The 21,170-nt window shown below is 33.5% G+C and overlaps 1 protein-coding gene across 1 annotated transcript in view; it reads left to right on the forward strand.

Moving 5' to 3' along the window:
• The window catches only part of LOC124354991 (zinc finger protein 423), a 336,258-nt gene that overhangs the window by 95,977 nt on the left and 219,111 nt on the right, over positions 1-21,170 (forward strand). Inside the window, exon 2 of the mRNA XM_046805843.1 lies at positions 13,127-13,204. Coding sequence (XP_046661799.1) covers positions 13,127-13,204 — 78 coding nt within the window. The remainder of the gene's footprint in view (positions 1-13,126; positions 13,205-21,170) is intronic.

Genomic DNA, 21,170 nt, shown 5'->3' on the forward strand with positions numbered 1-21,170 from the left:
CATTTAAGAGCATGGGACAGTAATTTAGGTGATGTGTGATTAGCACTAATACGAGTTTGAGTGAAGCTACTAAATTTACGTCTAATGTCAAATTATAAAATCAATAATAGTTTAAATCTGTATTAGTTTATGAATGATCTATTGGGCAGTAAATTAATTTATTTATGCAGAGTGAATGTGTTTTTTGCAAGGCAAACACAGTGTAATAGATATTGAAATTGTTACAGTAGGAAACAATATAGTATACCAAATGTTTAATGTAGTTTTTCACTGGATATCCGGATTGAGAACAAGACTGGAAATTAAGTATGATGGCCATTTTCAAAGAAGATTGTTTTTGACGATGGGAGGATTGTGAAGGAAACAGGATTCTTTCTGACATTTTCCATCGTTCAGTGATACAGTAAATCAGTAACACTAAGTTTCGAGATCTGAAATCGCTTAGATAAATAGCAAAGCTAACACATAACTACAATCTAAGTTAAAATAAACAAATTATACCGAAACTTTGTGACATGCATAAGTCAGGAATCACAATAACCATGTTTTGAGTCAAATTAATGTAGAATAACTCTAAAAATGCACTTAACAATAGCAAAACACTAATTATTATAACTGAGTGTTTAATAATAAATATAAAATTTCTTTCGTGTAGGTGTAAAAAAACAAACAAGTCTTACGGGTAAGTAAAGATTAACTCCTCACTTTAATGTGATCAGCGCTTATGCTAGATTTTTTTTATAAACTTGTAGTTTAAATCCTTACCAAAAGATAAGAATAAATATATTTTGTTTCTTGATACATTTGGTTACCGTATATCAGTACTTTTAATGGACAACTAAAGTATTGCATCCAAACTAATACACGTAGTTAGTTGAATGTCGAGTTTTTAGAAATCATGGAGCATGCCTTTTGCAAATACTGTACAATTGGGGTAATAATCACATGCTCTTGATTTTAATCACTCATTTCGCCCTTAAAAGGAATAATTTAGTTTGCCCTTTAAGCCAATGAGATAGAGTTTTCAGAGTAGCGTTTCCCGTCAGTGATTGTATAAACAAACCTCAGTTGAAAGGCCAGAATGTTGACCTTTCAAATAAAGAGGATCTTCATTAATTAAATTAAGAGTTAGCTATTATGCTCGATGCGTTTTACCCATTTCGAACATTAACTCCACGAATAATTTATTTCTTCAAATCTCACGAACTTAGTCAGGAGGTTGGTGTTTATTTAAGATTACGTCACACTAGACTTAATGATGAAATGTATGGTTTATAATTTGTTTATGGCCTGAAAATACGAAAACACATATAGAGATTTTGTATTTTTTTTTTAAATTTTAGTTGTACATTTTCACTTGTTTGAAAAAACAGTTGTTGAAGGCTTACCCGTATAAGAATTTGCGGGACAAATTAATAGAAGCTAGTTTCCATGATACAACCAAAACCATTTTGTAAGATTTAATACACACTAGCTGGACTGGACTGGAAAGTGACTGTGGGCGTGGGGGGGGGGGGGGTTGGAGAAACCTGAGAGAGACTAAGTACTCGACTTAAGTCTCTGCATTAGTCTAGCCGCTCAACCGACTAAACTTTGATAAAGGTGAACGAGTTCTTTTGTTCCGACTTTTTTTTAAAGATACATACGACTTTACGTAAAAATGTGGCTCCCTCAATGTTTTTATTAAAAATTACATTAAATTTAATAAATCCCAAAATAACACACTCTACACACATTCATTAGCATAAGAACTTTTTTCCTATCTCTGATTTGTACCTGTTAAATGCAAGTAAGTAGTTTTTTATAAACTCTAACAAATTTAATTTTGAAATATAATATACTTCTGACTAATTATATATTCTCAGTAAAATCCAAAAGATTATACGACTACAATATATATATATATATATTATGTTTGCAACTCTTAAACACAACAAAGAAGTTGAAAAATACAAAATTTTAGTTTTTAATAAAATTTACAAGTTGTACATCCTCCCTCCCCCCTTAACGTGTTTGGAACAAAAAACAGGTGTCCGAATAAGGTGTCAAACACGTTATCATAAAACATTTACTGTCCTTACACTAAAATAAAGAGATATTTCGTTTAGATCAATCTATAGTCCTTCAAACTGTTAACAATCATAAAAGAAATTTTGTATATCTACACAATTCTAACTAAAATGTTACCTTTATAATTTGTAATATTATCAGAATTGAACGATTATCATTATTATTTAACGTCATTACTATTTAACTTCACAAAACGCAATTCACATGACTTTATACCAACCAATAATAATCTTTCCATATATTTTTAACGTAAAAAAATTCATTCATTTTTAATCTTCCCTAACCTATTAAGCCTAATTACATTATTTAGCTACAGAATTTGAAGACTCCACCAGTTATTTTGAATTCTCTATACAATTCATTGTGTACTGTAAACAGCATCACTTATTATAATATGTATACTATGTACATGTTTCACTATTGATGTATGTTATAATTTTATTATAACTTATTATAATACTATAACATAAATCAATTTAAAAAGTATGATACAATAATAATTATTCTTTAATATCTTACATACATTAAATATTCAGTAAAAATGCATTTATGATCATTATTAAGAAATTGAAAAACTTATAACTAAAATGTTTAATCAAACATAAATATATAAGATTAAAAATGTAAAAAATATTTACAATTCAGTCGGCCCAGTTAAAAAAGTTACCCAGTTATGCATTTAAAACATCAAAGTTATGAAAAGAGTGTTGAATAATTCATTACTCACAATTATTTATAACTTTATGTTGTCTACAAAACGTTACCATAAATGCTCTTTACCATCCCATAGATATATTTACATCCCCCGGCAAAAAAATGTGTTAGCGTATTGAGTGATAGTTCAACAATCCTGAGCCAAATACAATGGTTGGACAAGAAATATCAGAGAACTCATTATTGCCTATGTGCAGACTATTTGGGGCAACCCGTTACTTCCGATTTATGTCCTTATAAACGTCGTGTTTGATTTTTTCCCCCGAAGTGCCAAATACACTAACAGGAGGGAAATTCGGCAGGTCTTAACCCCCTGGACTGCGTGAGTGTGGGTGGGGAACTACCTATGTACAGATGCGCTTACTAATTGATAGTGGTTTAGTTCTTGTAGTTTTTTTAAGAACTCGTATTTCTTTATATGTGATTACGAAAAAGCTCTTTGCCTGCAATTGTTACAGTAGGCAATATGCATCGCAGTAACTATATTGTATCAGTGGATGTCAGGCGCTTCGGCGTATACTCGCCAGATGAATTTGCTAACTAAAGAAAAATCGAAAAAACTAAACATTAATATAAAATCGATGTTCCTGACTACTTAAATACTATTAAATCATTCAATTATAAACATTGGTTTTATCTAATTACAAATCCTACCTATACCACAAATACTAGTAAACAACTGCGAAGAAACTTCATTCTGTAAACAATAAAAACGGCTGTGAGTTGAGAGACATAAGGAGGCTTACATAACCTAATGTGCAGGGAGAGGTAAACCGTATGGCTTGATCGTGTGAGAGGGTGGGCGAGGGGATGTTTGGGGGAAATTCTTAATGCAGGTCGGGCTTAGCGCTGACATATTCTCTATCTGTGGTGGCGCCTCTGTACGGCATACGTTTGCCGGGGCATTACAGTAATGCTGTGTTTAATATTGTAATGGTATACATAAAGACACTGCAATACTACCAAAATAAGTATTTTTATGATAAAAAATATGTATTATATTAATTGTCTTATTGGAAAGTTATTTTTATTATTATTATTAATTGCAAAATATGTGTAAAAATGTGTTTAACGTGCAGCAAATTTTTTTCTAGATAAAATATTATTGCGATATCCAAAATATGATTGATGATATCTATACTTTATTTTCCATTACAGTTTTTTCAAGGAGGGTTGTTAGTGGTTTACATACTTTATTGTTTCTTATTTTTGAATTCCAACGCTTGACTACATTTATTTACTAATTGCAAGTTTGAAACAAGATTTTAGTATTGTTGACCGATCGTGTTGTACTTTAATTTATGGATTTAAATTCAAAAATACATGTCTTAATTGATATTTAATAAATTTAGCTCATAAATATTTTTATGGTTTTCATTAGTAAATGTTTTTTAAGAACAGGGCTACAGTTTGAAAAATTAATATTTTAAAATATTCAAATATTCAATAAAAATATTTGTTTTACTAAAGAAAAATAATAATAACTTCTGAGAGATAATAGTTTGTTGAGAGAAAGTACTTTGTTTCAAAATAAGATATATATGTTCATATGCTACAAATTGTTTGAAAATAGGCCACATTAAGGTCCATATGGCTACACTAGGCTGTTATGAGTTAAACTACAATGTCATACAATGTTAGTAAGTTCTTAGCACTATGTAATATGTGTTAGATATACATTTCTCTTTATTCGGTAATATACACCTGCAATGATAAATCTTCTGGTAGGTTACCTCTGGACATTCCGTTGTAAAAAAATGCATTTATATAAGGAAATCTGTATTATCTGTTATTTTCATGTAGATTAAATTGAAATTAGCTCATCATTTGAAATCTATAATATTTAATTTCAATACATGTAACTTTAAAACATTAACACAGTAATGAGCACTGCAGCGATTCACAAAACGTGATAATACGGGAAGAAACAATTAATTAAAAGCCGAGTTTTGGTAGTGCTCGCTCAACGCCTCAATAATCAACTGGAAGCGGGAAATACCCGACTTCCTGCGGAAGCCCTCTATAGGACGGCATTGAAGGGAGCTGTCCCTAAGTCACATACAGTATGTACGGCTAATCTGGGATTAGAGGTGCACTCTGCTATACCAGCCAAAGCCTCTCCCCTGCTACATTGTCCCTTAGTTCTTTCATATTTCCATTACTTGTTCACTGCTGTTTACAATAACATTCAAACTGCTATATCTTCTTCGTAATGTGACTCACGATTGATTAGAATCTGGGTATTTCTGTCTATACAGTGTATTGAACTTACTGTATTATACAGAATATTATGGCTCTAGTGTTTTGTTCTTCAAAATTCAAGATACACGTGTATTGTGATAAAGGTTTGTACCACTTTATCGCCTATAAATGTAATGTAAACGTTCAGAACCAAAATATGTTTCATATTCACCATAACCATAACAAAGGCAAAATAATTGCCTCTATCACACGATGAATACAATTTTTAAATGGATTACAAGTAGATTGTTACATATATTTTCTTACTGAATGAATGAAACCACTACACACATTTCTCTTATGATTAATATAACACTGTTTTTTTTTTTTTTTTTAATTGAACCAACGTCGCCGTTAGCGGTTTAATCCATCCAACCATACCGTGCCGTTTCAACGATAATTTGTGGTTTCTGATTATCTCTCTTTTTCAAAAGTACCATCTGCGTATGCCGAATACTATGAAGTTTAGTTTGTTCGAATACAATCAATAGCAACTAGAATATTCATATAGCTTGTCTCAACTTTGTACATTGCCTGTACCTTAAGTAGAGTAATTATTTAACAAAGTGACCATTAGTTTTGTACCCAGTAACGAAATTTACTTTTTCAGTAACTAACACAAATGGTTTGTTTGCAATAAACTACTACCGTTAATTCTGACGAGTTTCCTTTATTTAGGGCAAGCAGCTGAGTACACTTCTCATTACACTTAGTGAAAAAAAGGACCTTTGCGCTGCTTCCGAATTTGCGGGATATTCAGCATGGGTAAGGTTAGAGGTAGGAGCCACCACTTTTTTTTACATCAGGTCCTTTGTTAAGTCAAGATCCTTTGTTACATCCACCACGAAGAAGGTTAGCGGGCATTTTATCTCATTGTTGCCACCTTAGAAGAAAATGAGCTAGCTCTATTCCGGCCTCTTCCATTCAAAACTGACAGAGGATTGTACTTATGCATCAAAAACGTTTAACATTAAGGGACCCCCATTTGTCCCTTCACTCAGCCTCCATCGTAAACTAAACCTAGCGATTCCCCTTTTTATCCCAATATCTCGACTTTCTGTAGTTAGTGAAGTGCCGCCCCTGGACATCCATGGGGTTCCCCAGATATAACACATCGGATTTGTACATTGGAGTTCCCCAGTGTAGAATTTGCTGGAAAACGTAAACCGGCCATAAATGAACCTTAGTGACCAAACTGGTGATCATTTTCATTGCGGTGGCGTTAAATTACACGTTCTGTCTTCAAAACTAACGGCATTCCTTACGGACACACTACAACCAACATCGAGTAATGTCTTCCAAATGTGAACTGATACCCCAAACATCAAGAAGATATTAAAAACTAAACAATACCGCAACTAAATATCATTACGCAACGACCATTGGGCATTCAAGGGTCGCCTTCTGTCTCCTTGGATGTGTTATGTTTTTTGTAGTCATGCTTGAACTGGTAATTCAATCCCTTGCGGTTTACTATAATCGATCTATAACTCAAAGGCACCAACTTTTCAAAAAGCAAGCAACGGAACAGGCTTTCTTTACACTCAGTTATTTACAAATCTAGTGAGGAAAACGTCACTTTGTCATTTTGAGAGATACATTTTACCGCACTAGGAGGAACTGGAGGCGATGATCCTCTTAAGAGTTACCTTGAAAATTGCCGTTTTGCTCCCACCTACAATTTTAATAAATTACTTAAATGTGTGCCTAGATTTGCAATTTTTATTCGTTGTTATAAACATTGTTATATCTATGTCATATTATTAATATTCTAACTGTTGTTATAGTTGGAATAAAGTAAGCCCTCACTCTGTAACTAGATAGAGTAAATATTAACTTTCTTTGACAGTTGAGTTAAATTTATAATGGTTATTCATACAGTAAAACATAAATTGACGATTTTTTGTAATATTATGTTACCTAACTATGATAAATAGTGAGGGAAAATACGTATAGGTTCACAATTACGATAATTTTTAATTTATTTATTGGGTTAAACATAATTTTAATATAAAATGTGGATAATTTTATTGTTAAAATCCGTAGGCCTCTTGGACTGCTGTAAGTACGTGAAGCTGCCTCGGCCCCTATAACACGTGGCCTAATGCTAATGCTAGATGACAGTGGAGATAGGCTTCGTGTGTCGTGTCAAGTCCACGTAACAGGCTTAAAGGGCGTTTACACTGGCAAAGTACAGATAATAGCTACTTGTCACAAACTCGTCATAAGGCCAAAGCTCTTGTTAGACATATGTAACAAATCTAATTTGTCAAGTGTGAATTTTTAAAATGGAGTTATAAATAGTTTCATCATTGTTATTTTATAATTAAGGATTCAGTTGTAGGAATCCTTTAATAGATAATTTAATTTTATCTATTGATCCAATTAAATTACTACGTTCATTCCAATTTTTGTTTGCAAAATTTTAAAAACTACTTTTGCACAGTAACTATTGATTGTATATCCGTAATACTCGTACTTTTTTTCAAGACAAAAGTAAAAACTGAGTTAAAAGAATAATTAATTCATTGGTTGAGCGTTAGCAAAGCCTACCAATCAGGGACTGGATAGATTGCATTTCTGACTGTTTATCTTCAGAACTAAGATACATGTAGAATTTAACATTTTGAGTGTAGCTTCATTTCATTTTTATATAGACAACGTTAGTGAACATTTTTACATTGGTCTTATGGATAACCATGATAACGTTATACCTGTATACGTAGTATACATGATATTGTATACCTTGTTACTACGATTCGCGTAACACTTCATTAATGTTGCATGCGTCTGTATCTTGCAATGTGCTGTGTACAGACAGACATCCGCAATCGTAGTGAACAGATGTGAACTATTAGCAATATCTCTAGTCTGTACATCAATTCATTTTCGAGTTATCGAGCGGAGAGACAGATTGACAGAAATAACAGCATTTTGGTGTGATAAGCTTCCCAACGCTCAACTATTAATATACAGAGTTAATATTAGAGTATATTTATTAAGGATTTTGAAAATCGTAAAATTATAACATAATTGTAGATAATCTACAAATTTTGGAATTATATAGCCTGCTTGTAAGGTAGTAGTTTTGAAACACTATGAAATCCTATAAAACAGTAGATTTTAGGCCGCCCTTGTCGTCCACGATGGAATAACTAGTATCATGTAACTGTGAGATATCACATATAACATTACATTTTAGAGAATAAGGTGAGCACCGCGTATGTAGTTTTACTAAATTTTAAGATAAGGACTATTTTATTATCAATAACAAAAATGGACATTTAAATTCCTGTTACATAAACCATAGCTAATACTCTCAAGCATACAAGTGAAGAATTATTGCGGAGAGAGGGGGTGTGTTGTGACAGATAATGTGCGCTTCGATGCCGGAACCTCTCAGTTCGAGGGTGCAGCTCAGATTGTTAGTTGTGTCTGGTGCCGCTGTCGACATGTCTGTGAGAGTTCCAATAACTTCCCGGTGTCCGGCAGCGGAGAGAGGGGGTGTGTTGTGACAGATAATGTGCGCTTCGATGCCGGAACCTCTCAGTTCGAGGGTGCAGCTCAGATTGTTAGTTGTGTCTGGTGCCGCTGTCGACATGTCTGTGAGAGTTCCAATAACTTCCCGGTGTCCGGCAGCGGGGGGTCTTGGCTAGGGGGTGTCCCCACGGGGGGTAACCGTTATTACAGCGCTGGGAGTCAACATACATGAGACCTGCGGCATTGCTGTAGCAGAAATTCATAGATCCTAAGACGCCTAATACAGTTCACGTAAAAACATTTCGGACATTTAAATATTTCATAGAGTTGTCATAAAGAGGCACTTTTTAATAACGGGGTTAAACTTAACATTATTTTACACGTTTCATTTTGACTGTGGAATTTTGAGAGATTTGTTTTATTTTATTAACCTTCAAACGTATCTGGCAAAATGTTGTAACGCTTAAATGTTTTGTTTTAAAGCATAAACTTTTCTGTTGGATAAGCATAGTAATAGTATTACAAAACTAAAAATGCAACGAAATACTAAACTATCTATAATGAAACACCGTTGCTTACATATTCTATTGTGATCTGTTAGCAACATAAAAATATTTAGTTTTGGGGCCCAGGTCCATGGCAAATGCCCGTGATCCTATTTTCCTTCAAATCATAAATCACCGTCGCAGGGCCGAGGCTAAAAACGTGAAATATACTAAAATACATGCTAACTTAGTTGTTGTTCTCAAAACCTAATATATGAATTTTTAATATAATTATAATAATTTTCCTCCTCCCATCTTATAATGGTGCGGCCGTGAAAATGTAATTAATACAATTTATTTATAAATAAGTAAAACAATAGAAAAGTATTCGAAATGTTATGCTTTTTGTTTCACACATATAAGTGAAATTGAAATTTTACTACTCATTAATGGAATAAGTTTCAGTATGTGCTACCAGGTAAATACTAAAATCCCTCTTTTTTAATCAAATAAAAACACAACTAAGTCTGGGCTATCTTAACCGCAGCATTAAACTTATTACAGCTTTTGACTTAACAGTAAGTGGACTAAAATCCCTGATCTTTTATTGCGCCTAAGTGGATATAACAACATAATTAGCGATAATGTTCTACCAAGAAACCCATCTTATGCAGTGGTGCTTATGAGAAAGTCACATTTACGCTATTCGTCCATCTTAGGCTTTGGAGTAAGACGAACCGTCTTTATTTGTAACTTCCGTCAAATAATTTAAATTTGTACTAGGTTATTATGTTAAAGTTTGTAAGAATAATTCATGCACACGGTGTACTATTATCAATTAGGGAGTGCGGCTGAAGTGCCAGTCTAGTCACCTCTCACACATGAACCACTTGGGCCCAGACGCTGTCCCAAATTGCTAGTAGCATAAATGCTTGGAGTTCTAGATCAGAAAATCTACAAATAATGCCTCAGCGAATAATCTATTAGAAGTTTCTCATGGAGATAAAATTGTGTTTGTTGTGAAAAACCCCAAATTTGAACGCCAATGCAGTGACTATCAGAAAAATTTTAAAGATTAAAATTTTTCTTTATAAGCAAGTAGTATATACAAAAGAATTTGTGAAATTGTCACCTCCATATATGCGCACACTACGATATACTTCTATACAGATTTACCTCGTAGTTTTTTAAAATATCAGGCATTGTCAAGAGAATTCTGTTTTTGGGATTCAAAGAAGTACTCTACACTTTTACTGAAAAGATGTCATTCTGATACGGAACGTTTTGTTTTGATTCAAAAATGTTTTGTGAAGTTCTTTACATCAAATTCAAAAATTAATTCAAATATTATTTGTGTTTCCCGATATAAAGGAAATTTTTAGTTGTAGTTTTATTTACATCGTAATGCAGGTGAGAAAAGATTTTGTAAGTATAACATTACAGTGTATAACGTAGAAAAATAAGCATAATAATAACCAATTGGATCACCTTTGTAATTACTGCATCGAATAGTAAACAATGACGGTGACATTGGCAGCTGGACTGGGAGAAGAGTTAACGACATCGGGCGACGAACGTCGCAGTCAATGCTCGTGGCCTTTATCTGATTGATTTATCGTCAGACCGCTCCAGTTGTTGTCGCCCTCGTCACGGACCATAGTCGTTCATCGATTAATCTATCGGAGAACAGGGATGATATCTTTATCAATTGGCCAGAAGATCAATTAGAGGGTAGTTAATGGTGCGCCTCCAGTCGCAGGGCCGTTGTCCCCCGGGGGGCCCCGAGCTCAGTGGGGGGCCCGGCAGGGGGCGCCGTGGGGCTCCGACTCTAATCACAATGTACATGGCAAGTAATGAAGGTAAACAGAGTCTCACAGAGTTGTATAACTATTGCCACTTTTATTAAGTCACCCCTCGGTGCACCTTTGTCGGGAAGTTTTTGAAAATCTTCTCAGCGACTCCCGCGGCTGGGAGCAGCACGCCCTCTGTTGTGCCGAGACGTGGTACCGCCCCGGGATGGGAACCGGTTCAAACAAATGGTGCTCTCAGAGTTTTATATTTCTACTTGCGAAATATGTATAGCTAAATTCTCCTTGTCATTTAGCTTACTTTGTCATCATCATTTTTCGAGTAATATGATTGTGATTGGTGGCTAGTTAAATAATTCCTCACACATATTAGTCTCAAAATGAAAATTAATGTTTTGCTAAATGGGATAATGGAGGTAAAGAGCGTATTATGTTTTTGTATGTGAAAAAATAGTAAGAGATTCGGTGAGCGCTTTTATATATTATAAGGAGTAAATTTTCAGCAAAAACAAAGTGATAATTTATGTTTTTATATTAAATCAAATTAAACACTCCTCCAGAATAAGTCTAAGAGAAGTAATTAACTTTTTTAACACTGAAATAATTTAGTTTATTTTTTATGTTATTAATTCCACTTATAGGGTAATCTGTATATATTAATGTAATGAAAGTAACTAAAACCCTTTTAAAAATCTTTTTATTGACATATACGTGGTTCGGTTTTTAACCACCATAAGTGTACATTAACCTCTAAATAAATAATAAAAATTAAATATACACATGTGGCCCTTTTAAAAATATGTTAAATTTAAATGACACAGTTGTAATTTCCTTATTAGTTATCTGTATTTAATATTTTTATTTTTTCAAAAATTGGATTTGTCTTATTTTTCAGATTACTATTTAAAATGTTATGAGGATCTTTATTATAATTTAGATAGATATGTAATTCTTCTTTTGTGTTTAATTTCTCTCCTTTCCTTTCGATATCTAAAATTTCCATGTTATTTTCAATAGTTATAATAAACAATTAAATATACACATGTGGCCCTTTTAAACATATGTTAAATTTAAATGACACAGTTGTAATTTCCTTATTAGTTATCTGTATTTAATATTTTAATTTTTTCAAAAATTGGATTTGTCTTATTTTTCAGATTACTATTTAAAATGTTATGAGGATCTTTATTATAATTTAGATAGATATGTAATTCTTCTTTTGTGTTTAATTTCTCTCCTTTCCTTTCGATATCTAAAATTTCCATGTTATTTTCAATAGTTATGATCAGTTTCCAATAAGTGTTCAGCAAAATTCGATTTTATTGTAGACATGTTATTTGTTTTCAAAGCTTGTATGTATTTTTTAATCTTTTTATTGAAATTCTTCCAGTTTGCCCAATATAATAGCTTTCACAATCACTACAGTTAATTTTGTATACTCCAGATTATTTGTATAATTCTTGTTTGTCATCGTTTTGGTTCACTTTGTTTTCAATAAGTTTAAATGTATTATTTCTTGTTTGGTGACTGATTTTACTATATTTGAACAAGTTTCATCATTTATATCACCAGTTTTTGGTAACTGAAAAAATATTATGGGATAAACATGTAATCTATATCTTAAAAATCATTAAAGATCAAATATATGTGACACAATATAGGAAATGTTATGTGCTTCCAACGAAAATTTACTTTTCTTTACGTTCATGAATATTGGAGCGGTTAATTTTCTAATAAATTGAATGGCCGTCATAGTGGACGAATTGGCGGAACGACCTAGCCAACGAACGAAGCCGATATATTTATAACATGACGTTTTGTACCAGGTTTCTAATTGTTTGGGCTTTTTGTGAGATACTTACCGTTTTCACAAGCCACGAACATTAGCATGAACTTTAAAATTGGGGGTTTTGGGCTCTACAGGTAATGTTCGGTGAAGTTACTTACACATTATATCCGAGTGAGGACAGTTGCAATCATTATGCTGAGTGTATTTACTAAAAAAAATTCCTAAAACTAACTCCACCTCAATGCGTTATAAATAAAAAAAAAAAAAAAAGACTGGTAAATTCTGTATATTCTACGTTTTCGGATACTCCGTAATCTTCTCTTTCCCTTTTCTATTTTATCCATCACTTCCTTTTGATCCATCCAAGCTACGGACACTAAAGACTCCTAATTACAATAACAAATTACTCATTTAGCAAAACGTAACTTGAAGATGTATTAACTCACAAAACTTTTATAACTTTGTTGATTTAAATATGCTTGCCAACTGCTCTTATATGAAGAGACAGAGTAACTAAGATGGTGTGTGTTATCTTGCAGACGATGCGGAGTCAGAGTCCCAGGAGCCTTGCCAGGAACAGCTTCAGTCCCCGGGCGCCGACGAGTTTCCGGTCTCCAGTGAGTTTATCGCTCTTTCAGAAAACATTATCGACTTTAGAAACTAAGACTAGTTGTTGGAAAATGTTTATATTATTTATGATAAATACACCTTTTATTTAATTATTTTAAGTAGATACTGTGTTTTCAGTTATTTCGTTTTTGAAATAATTTTCCGTACATTACCACGTTCTAGACGTAATAAAACGTCATATGACAGTTGAAATTAATTTTACAACTGATAAATGACAAAAAAATTATTTTTAAAACGATGGAACGAAAAGTTTGCGAGTATACGAGTATGCTGTAGACAAACACCCTACGGCACCGTGCCTAAAAGGTTATCGTAACGGAGGACCAGAACTCATGAGAGACCCTTTTAGACAAGATACGACAATTATGAACCAGAAAACCATGCAATGGATAAGAGATCTTTGGGAGTGAGAAGTACAGAAACGCTTACATTTCCACAAGAAATATTTCATATTAGTAATAGTATAAATGTATCCGTGTTTTCTTGACAATTATTATACAAAATAATATTGGCGAATGCACACATATTTGAACCACTAGATAATTTTTATCAGGATGGATATGATTTGAGTTTAATCTCTACTAGTAGTAATAGAGGCTGTAAATTTTAGATTTTGGACCTACTGTTATTTTAATCAGTAGTTGGAAATGTTTTAATCAACTATTATTGGAGAAACACCACTGAAACGTTTTATTACATTTTTCTGCAAAAGTGATGCAATGGAAATGAGGTAAAAATTGAGTTTTAAAAATATCATATACTGACTATAATTCCAGAACTATTGTGAGAAAATATATATTTTAGGTACAAAATTCTCTGAAATTTTACAAAACTGTCGTCGGTAGTTCTCTATTTTCATAGTATCTACTCTTTTATCGGTAAACCAAGCCATCTTTCATATTCTCTTATATAATTGGAATGGAACATAGAAAACATGTACTAATAGTTTTTATAGACCGTAGTTCATCATCACTTTTTTCAACCATCCCCTCGAGGAACTAGTGTAATGCAATACGTTTATTTAAATCATCATAATTGCTGAAAAGGTACCGCAGCGAATCGATGTCCTACATATCGGACTCGCCTTGAGCCGAAGACGGATATTTGTGTTTGCCCGCTATAATTAATTATTTTCATACTCGCAATTCCTTATCAGAATACAAAGTAACAAGATAACAAGACTTGGTGCTACAACGAGCGCCGCGGCCGTGAGCTCGACAATGGATTGCTCGTCTCTCCTTAAATAACATTTCTTCCCGCCTTTGTTTCACCTTGTAATACAATCTCGCTGCACATAATAAGGTGAGATGTGTGAGTGGTGGCTCCTGCATTCTTCTCATCTCCAGAAACTTAATTACACTCTTATCTTTACGTATACGCTGTGTTAAGTTAACTAAGTTATATGATATTTTGTTAAACACTGTTAGGAAGAAATATAATTATCCACATTTACATATTTTGTCACTAGGAATTTATAAACCTGTGTTTTTTATTTTATATAACAATACGTACCTTTATTTAATTCGAAAAATATATTGTAGTAGATTCTTTATGATTTGCAAATCTACTACTAAATTTATTTACCAAGCTTTGAAAAAGCCTTTTCCGTTATTTTCTTCCAGAAAATCGAAAGTGGAATCGTATTCTTGTCTAGTTTATGTTTACTAATATTCTTGATTTCTTAACATGTTCAACCTATATCAATATGTATCAAGATGTGTATCATATGGGAACGCTCAGATGGGAATCATGTTATATAATTAGGTTTTAAAATGTTAATGATTATATTTCATTTCCGTCAATATCCGTTGGGCAGTAATAGTCATAAGTTTAAATAATAGTTTTCATAATATGAAAACTATGCACGATAGCTAGACCCGTATTGTGAGTGTACTGTGCATATAGGCCACGAGCATTTCTATAACAGGAGCGTGGGAAAACTAACATTAGTAAACTCTTTTTTTTCTCTTAGGACAAGAAGATTATAAATTGCACTTAGTCCTGTAAGAACCTTTGCGCTGCTTCCGGAGTGACAGGATATTCAGGATGGGTCAGGTTAGGGAGTAGGTGCCGCCTCCTATCGAGATCAATGAGGAAGAATTAGGGTACAACATCTCAAATTCATCCCGGAAGAAGGGGAGGCCAGCTCTGAACCAGCCTCTCCAGTCAAAGTAGGCAGGGGGTGGCACACCCTTGTTGAGGTTAACAAGAACCTCTGAGGTAAGGGAACAAACCCCACCAACTCCAACAGTCATCTTCCACAGTAGACTAAACTTATCGAATTGCCCATAAACCCCAGAATCTCAACATTAGCGGTTAGTGATGTGCCGCTACTGGACATCCATAAGGTTGCCCACATTAAAGTGGCACATCGGTTTTTGCTGTGCCCAGTGGTGGGTTCAACTGGTAGGTATAAACCAGCCAGACGTGATCCCTGCTGGGTTTAGTAAACTCTTTACTGGAAATAAAATTAAAACAAAAGTACTGGCTCGAACCTTTTGTGAGCCCGAAGGCCTATGATGATGACAGCATAAGAAGGAATCCTCCACTATCTGCAAAAATATCTCCAACTTCACCCCACATGTGTTAAAATTTCGTTTGAACGCAGATTTGTTGTTTTTTGTTGATACAAGTTATGTACTATACTCTTATAGGAAGATCCGTGACATTTATATTCTAAAAGACACAAGCCAGTATGCGTTGTATAAGTACGTAACCTTGATTTTTCTTCAGATTGATAGAGGAATGTTCGTGAGAAATAATAAGATCGTCAGCCACGCTAGTTTTGGCGGTTGAAATGGCAGGGTACCAAAAGTGTTAAAAATTTGAGACAATAACTTGTTCTCAACATCCTTTATCCTGGCCTTACATAACAAACTGATCCTTTGACATAAACAATAGTTATGTCAACGTCAAACTATTATATAAAATAGGCATAAACTAGTTTAACATAAGGCATTCAATTCATTACATCACTGGTGACTAGAAGGCAGATTTGATAACGCCGTTACTAACTGTGCATTGGTTACATCAACAATATTAGCGGTTACCATGGTAACTGGCCAGGGGATGTGCCCCGTGGGACACCAACACTGCCGCTACCCCTCGGGCATTGGGCCTTGGCCGAGGCCTTGCCTTGAGGAGCTCGACGCCAGTCTTGTAATTTATTACTCTTTTTACAATAACACTTCTAGTATGCCAGTGACTTTTGTCACCAATGAAGTTTTAATAATATATTTTAGTATTATATAAAAAATAGTACCAACTGCCAATCTCAGGTCATGTGTTGGTTATTAATTAATTACTATTTATTAATTACAATTACTGTTAGCAATTTACAATGTAATTCTGAAATCTATGTAATAAAGTGATTAGTGCATGAATATTTATCTAATTTTGTAAATTTGTAATATTGTATAAAAAAAACTTAAAAGTATTGTTTAACCTGCATTAATTTACATGATATAGTATGTACAAAACAGCCATTTTCGTCTATGAGAGTTCTAAACCCATCATGTCACGAACATTCCAAAATAAACAAAGTTACTACGCCAAACGGTTAATTTACCGAATAATGTTTTTGATTATTTTGTTCGGTGAATAAAGATTCTATATTTTCAAAACCTTAATAAACACGTAACCTGTTAAAAATTGTTTTAAAAACATCTGTCTAGTTGTCAACTTATCCGAAAAAGGTTGACTAATACAAATCATAGTAGTTTAAAATATTATCTCTAATTACTTAAATTTCAGAACTACGTATATAATTACCCGTGTGTAAAATAGCTTTAAGCAATATATACGTACAGGTACGTGAGGAGGAAATAAGTCACAATGAGTGTGTTCAGTAAATAACGGATTTGCTCTATATTCTCAGTGCTCTTAACCCTTGACCTTTAAATGGCCAATGTTTGCCTTACGGCACTAGCAATACTGTAATGTCTCTGTAATCCTAACGTATTTCTAACACTCAATGGTGATAGCGAGTAAAGGGTTTTCGAGTAAGGGTTGGAAAACCGTTTATATTGCATTTGGGCGGGAAAAAGTGGTGAGTGATTATTTTAACTACCCTCACGAATTAGGCCATTGCACATTACACGATTTTTCCCGTACGGAGAAAAACGTACGGTTCTAAATCGTGGTCTATTAATTTTCACACTGTATGGTTCCGCCCGGACGGGAAAAGACGTAAAATGATTTAGTTTAGACGCATTACATATAGTTAAGTGTTTAATCCGGTACTTAGATTTACATTAGGCCAATTTACATTTAGAAATAAATGTTTATTTTGTTAAAAAAAATAGTGGGCTACTTACCAAATGCTTTTTTTTCTGTCTCGCTTATGTTTCCAAATTCTGGGTTGAGTGCTAAACATACTTCTTCCCATGCTTTTCTTGTTGCGTTTCTAACTATTATAAATATCTAAAGTTTTGTCCATTAAGACAGCTTTTGATTCAACTAGTGATATCAAAATTTCATCGTCAATTCCTTCCATAACTTTTAAAGAAGCTACTAAAACACACAAACTGAAGACACCACCAAAACACAACCTAAAATCAAACAGAATGCACAGCGCAAGGTACAGCGCCCGGACGATTACAACCGTCTTGTGTGAACGCGTGCATTTGGTCACATGGTCCACTGAGCCGGGAGGACGACATGGCTATCGTGCTACGGTTACAATTCGTGCCCGTGTTGTAACCGTACAATGTAAAATGTCTCCTGCACTTCAACAACCGATTATTGATTTATTATTCCTATGTTGCCCTTCCTTTTACTGTATTTCAAGTTATCGATTGAAAAATTAATTTACTTTACTATCTGGATATTTTTTTATATGTTTACATATGTTAATTCTTCATAATACCAAAATAAAATATTTGAATAATGGATTTTTATTTTGAGAACCCATTAAATTCTTATTTTTACATTCTTCCAAATGCAGTGCTTGGTCAGATATGTAAATATAGAATTTACATATAACTAATTTTTCTTTCAGTCTTGAGTCATCTTAGTCGAACCGCCTTAATTTAATTAAAACTCGTGTTCAAGATTTATATATTAAAATAACATATCCAATTAAATTTGTAATATTTTCTCTTGAGATGTAATAAATTAAAAATTAAATTCAGACAAAAGCATTACAAAACTGTAATATCGCGGTTGCCTCAGGGAACCGCAGACTAAATATAATCGTCACCAAGAGAGTGATACATCAGAAACATCTCATAATGGCTTCTTACTCTGTGCAATGTTCAATAAAACAGGGGTGTCTTTACAATTGAAGGGTATTCCCATTCTTCCCGTAATAGTCTGAGCGTTCCGTCTGACTTTGGGAGGGAGGAAACACGTCGGTCCAATCTCCTCCAATTTAAAACCGAGCTGCAAACTGATAATGAGTTGTCGATAGAGTAATAAACTTCTACACCCTGTCCAAATCCGCAGATGACCAAAAACACAAAAGATGATGTGATGCCCATATAACGTAAAAATGTGTTGACTCAACATATAGAATCGTAATATTCCACCAGCCACGTAATGACCATTACATCGCAAATGCGGTAAGTTATTAAATACTTTAAGCGCTAAATAAATATTCTTATATCAATAATGAGTAGGCTCGAATTAATACAGTAATATAAACAGTAACTGGTTTGGTAATACTATGTCTTTTAGTCACCTAATTAGTCGGTATCATTATATCGATTCGTTTTCCGTTCCTAAATTTATCAATTATCATCACACAACAGTAATTATTACTGAATTTACATTGTTCATGTAATAATAAAGTATTGTTACACGTCCAGTTTTAAGTCTCTCTGAGCAAAATTGAGATAATTTCTTTTTAGAAAAATCTTAACTTGTGACAGTACTCCTAAAAAGCAAAACTAATAACCAACGGGGAATTCACATAAATAAAATTCCGTAGTCTATGATAAAATAATATCGTACGCTTTGATTGGAATAATGTAAAAAACGTATTTAAAAAGCTTCAGACCATTTATAATAGACATTTTTGCAACAATTAACATTTTATATCGTACTAGCGGGCCCGGCGCGCTTTGCTGCGCATTTCAATAAATTTTTGCAAAAGTTGCCCGCGGCTTCGCACGCAATTTCCCGTTGAAAACAGTACACTATATTCACTTATTCTTTTTCTATCACATTCTAAACATTGCTGAGATAATTGATAGTCGTTCCATCGTGACCCTCTTGGGCGTATTATGAAGGTATGTACCATATTCCTGCCTCTATCTAGCTGTTACCCACGGCTTCGCACGCAAATCTTAAGAACCGAAGTCCTTATATTACTTAGTAAATTTTTTTTTACTATAATAAATTTTAGATTAAATTAGTTATATCTCCGATGCCACGATTGAGCTTGCTTTGTTGTCTCGATCGAGAGAATATGTACACACGGAGTTTTGAGAACCATACTTCTGTCAAAAAAAACAACTAAGGTTGATTTTATAACATTCTTTATATTTGTAGCCAACGTAAGATAGTAATTATGATATCTGCATTACTCTTCTGATCAAGCATGAGCATGGTTTATATTAAATAAATATTGCAGTTAAAGGTGAATTTTTACGTCAAATTTGAATTGTATTATCTGGATAGTAAAGTCTATGTTTAACAGTGATTGCAAAAACAGTTTAAACAAAATTTGTCGTTTCTCTTAAGCTTACTCTATGCTTTAAAACTATAAGTGTAATATATGTTTACAAAGAACAGCTGATTAAAAATTTGAAAAGACGTTAACATATGTTTGCTGCAATGCATTTCTTATGGGTATTTCTGTAACCAGTGGGGCGGAATCCTGAATCGGGAAAGGGATGGGCATAGCTTATAAACCTTCTCCGTGGAAAAATACATATACGTACAAATTTTCATCATGATCGGTCCAATAGTTCACGATTCCATAAAGGACAAACATAAAAACATTCATTTTTATATATATATAGATAAATAAAGTTTCACGTAATTGTAACAAGGTAAGTGTACGCCACATGTTTCATCAATGAGATGTTCTGCAGACAGAAAAACGATCGTATCGAAAAGAAATGCATATATAGAAATGAAGCTTCATGCAAATCCCAAAGTCTGTAAGTAGGTTTGTTCTTAAAACAAAAGAGAAATCGTGTCAGCCTATTCATTGATAGGATTCAATGACGTTCAGCCAAATTCCATTTTAGATATCTGTTGGTTACATGCTAGATACATGCCATCATAATTGTCATAATTGAAATTATAGGCATACAGAAAGACAGAAATTCTGCAGCCCCTCAAGTGCAAGGTTTTGGTAACACACAGCCAATTAAAACGTACTAAATTGATAGCTTGTTATTGTACACAACGCTGTGGTTTATCCTTAGAAATAGAATTCCATATATATTTTGTATTCCATGGTTAAAAAAATGTAATGAGTGCTAAAAGTATACAGGGATACGCTCTACTGCATTCGCTACCAATCACGAGTCCAAGTTTGTTACCGAGCTCACTCTGTATCGTACGTAGCAAACTTTTCCATCTCCCTCACATTCACACTCGCGCTTGTAAAGCATTCTATCTGTACATCTCGGCTCTCATTGCTCTGCAAATCATCGCTTACAGGATTCAGAAGAATACACTCAACAATATAGCAATCTTAAACTGTTAAAGTGGAGCTGTTGTTCCGAATTTATAAAGCATTATTTCCCAGTTAAAGGTACAACTAATTCAATGTTCTTATTGATTAAAAAATAATGTCAATATACATAAAATGAACAAAAAATACCATTACGAGGTACCATGGGCTTGACAATGGATGGCTTACCTCTTCTTCAATAAATGTTCACCTCCCTTTTATATCAATGTGATAAACATCAATTAATATTTGAGCTGTTACTATAATGCATAATATAAGTCCCACAAATTTAAAGCATCAGAAATAATATTACAAGCAATCGGCAC

The sequence above is a fragment of the Homalodisca vitripennis genome, chromosome 2 (assembly GCF_021130785.1).
Source record: "Homalodisca vitripennis isolate AUS2020 chromosome 2, UT_GWSS_2.1, whole genome shotgun sequence".
NCBI classification, from domain to species: domain Eukaryota; kingdom Metazoa; phylum Arthropoda; class Insecta; order Hemiptera; family Cicadellidae; genus Homalodisca; species Homalodisca vitripennis.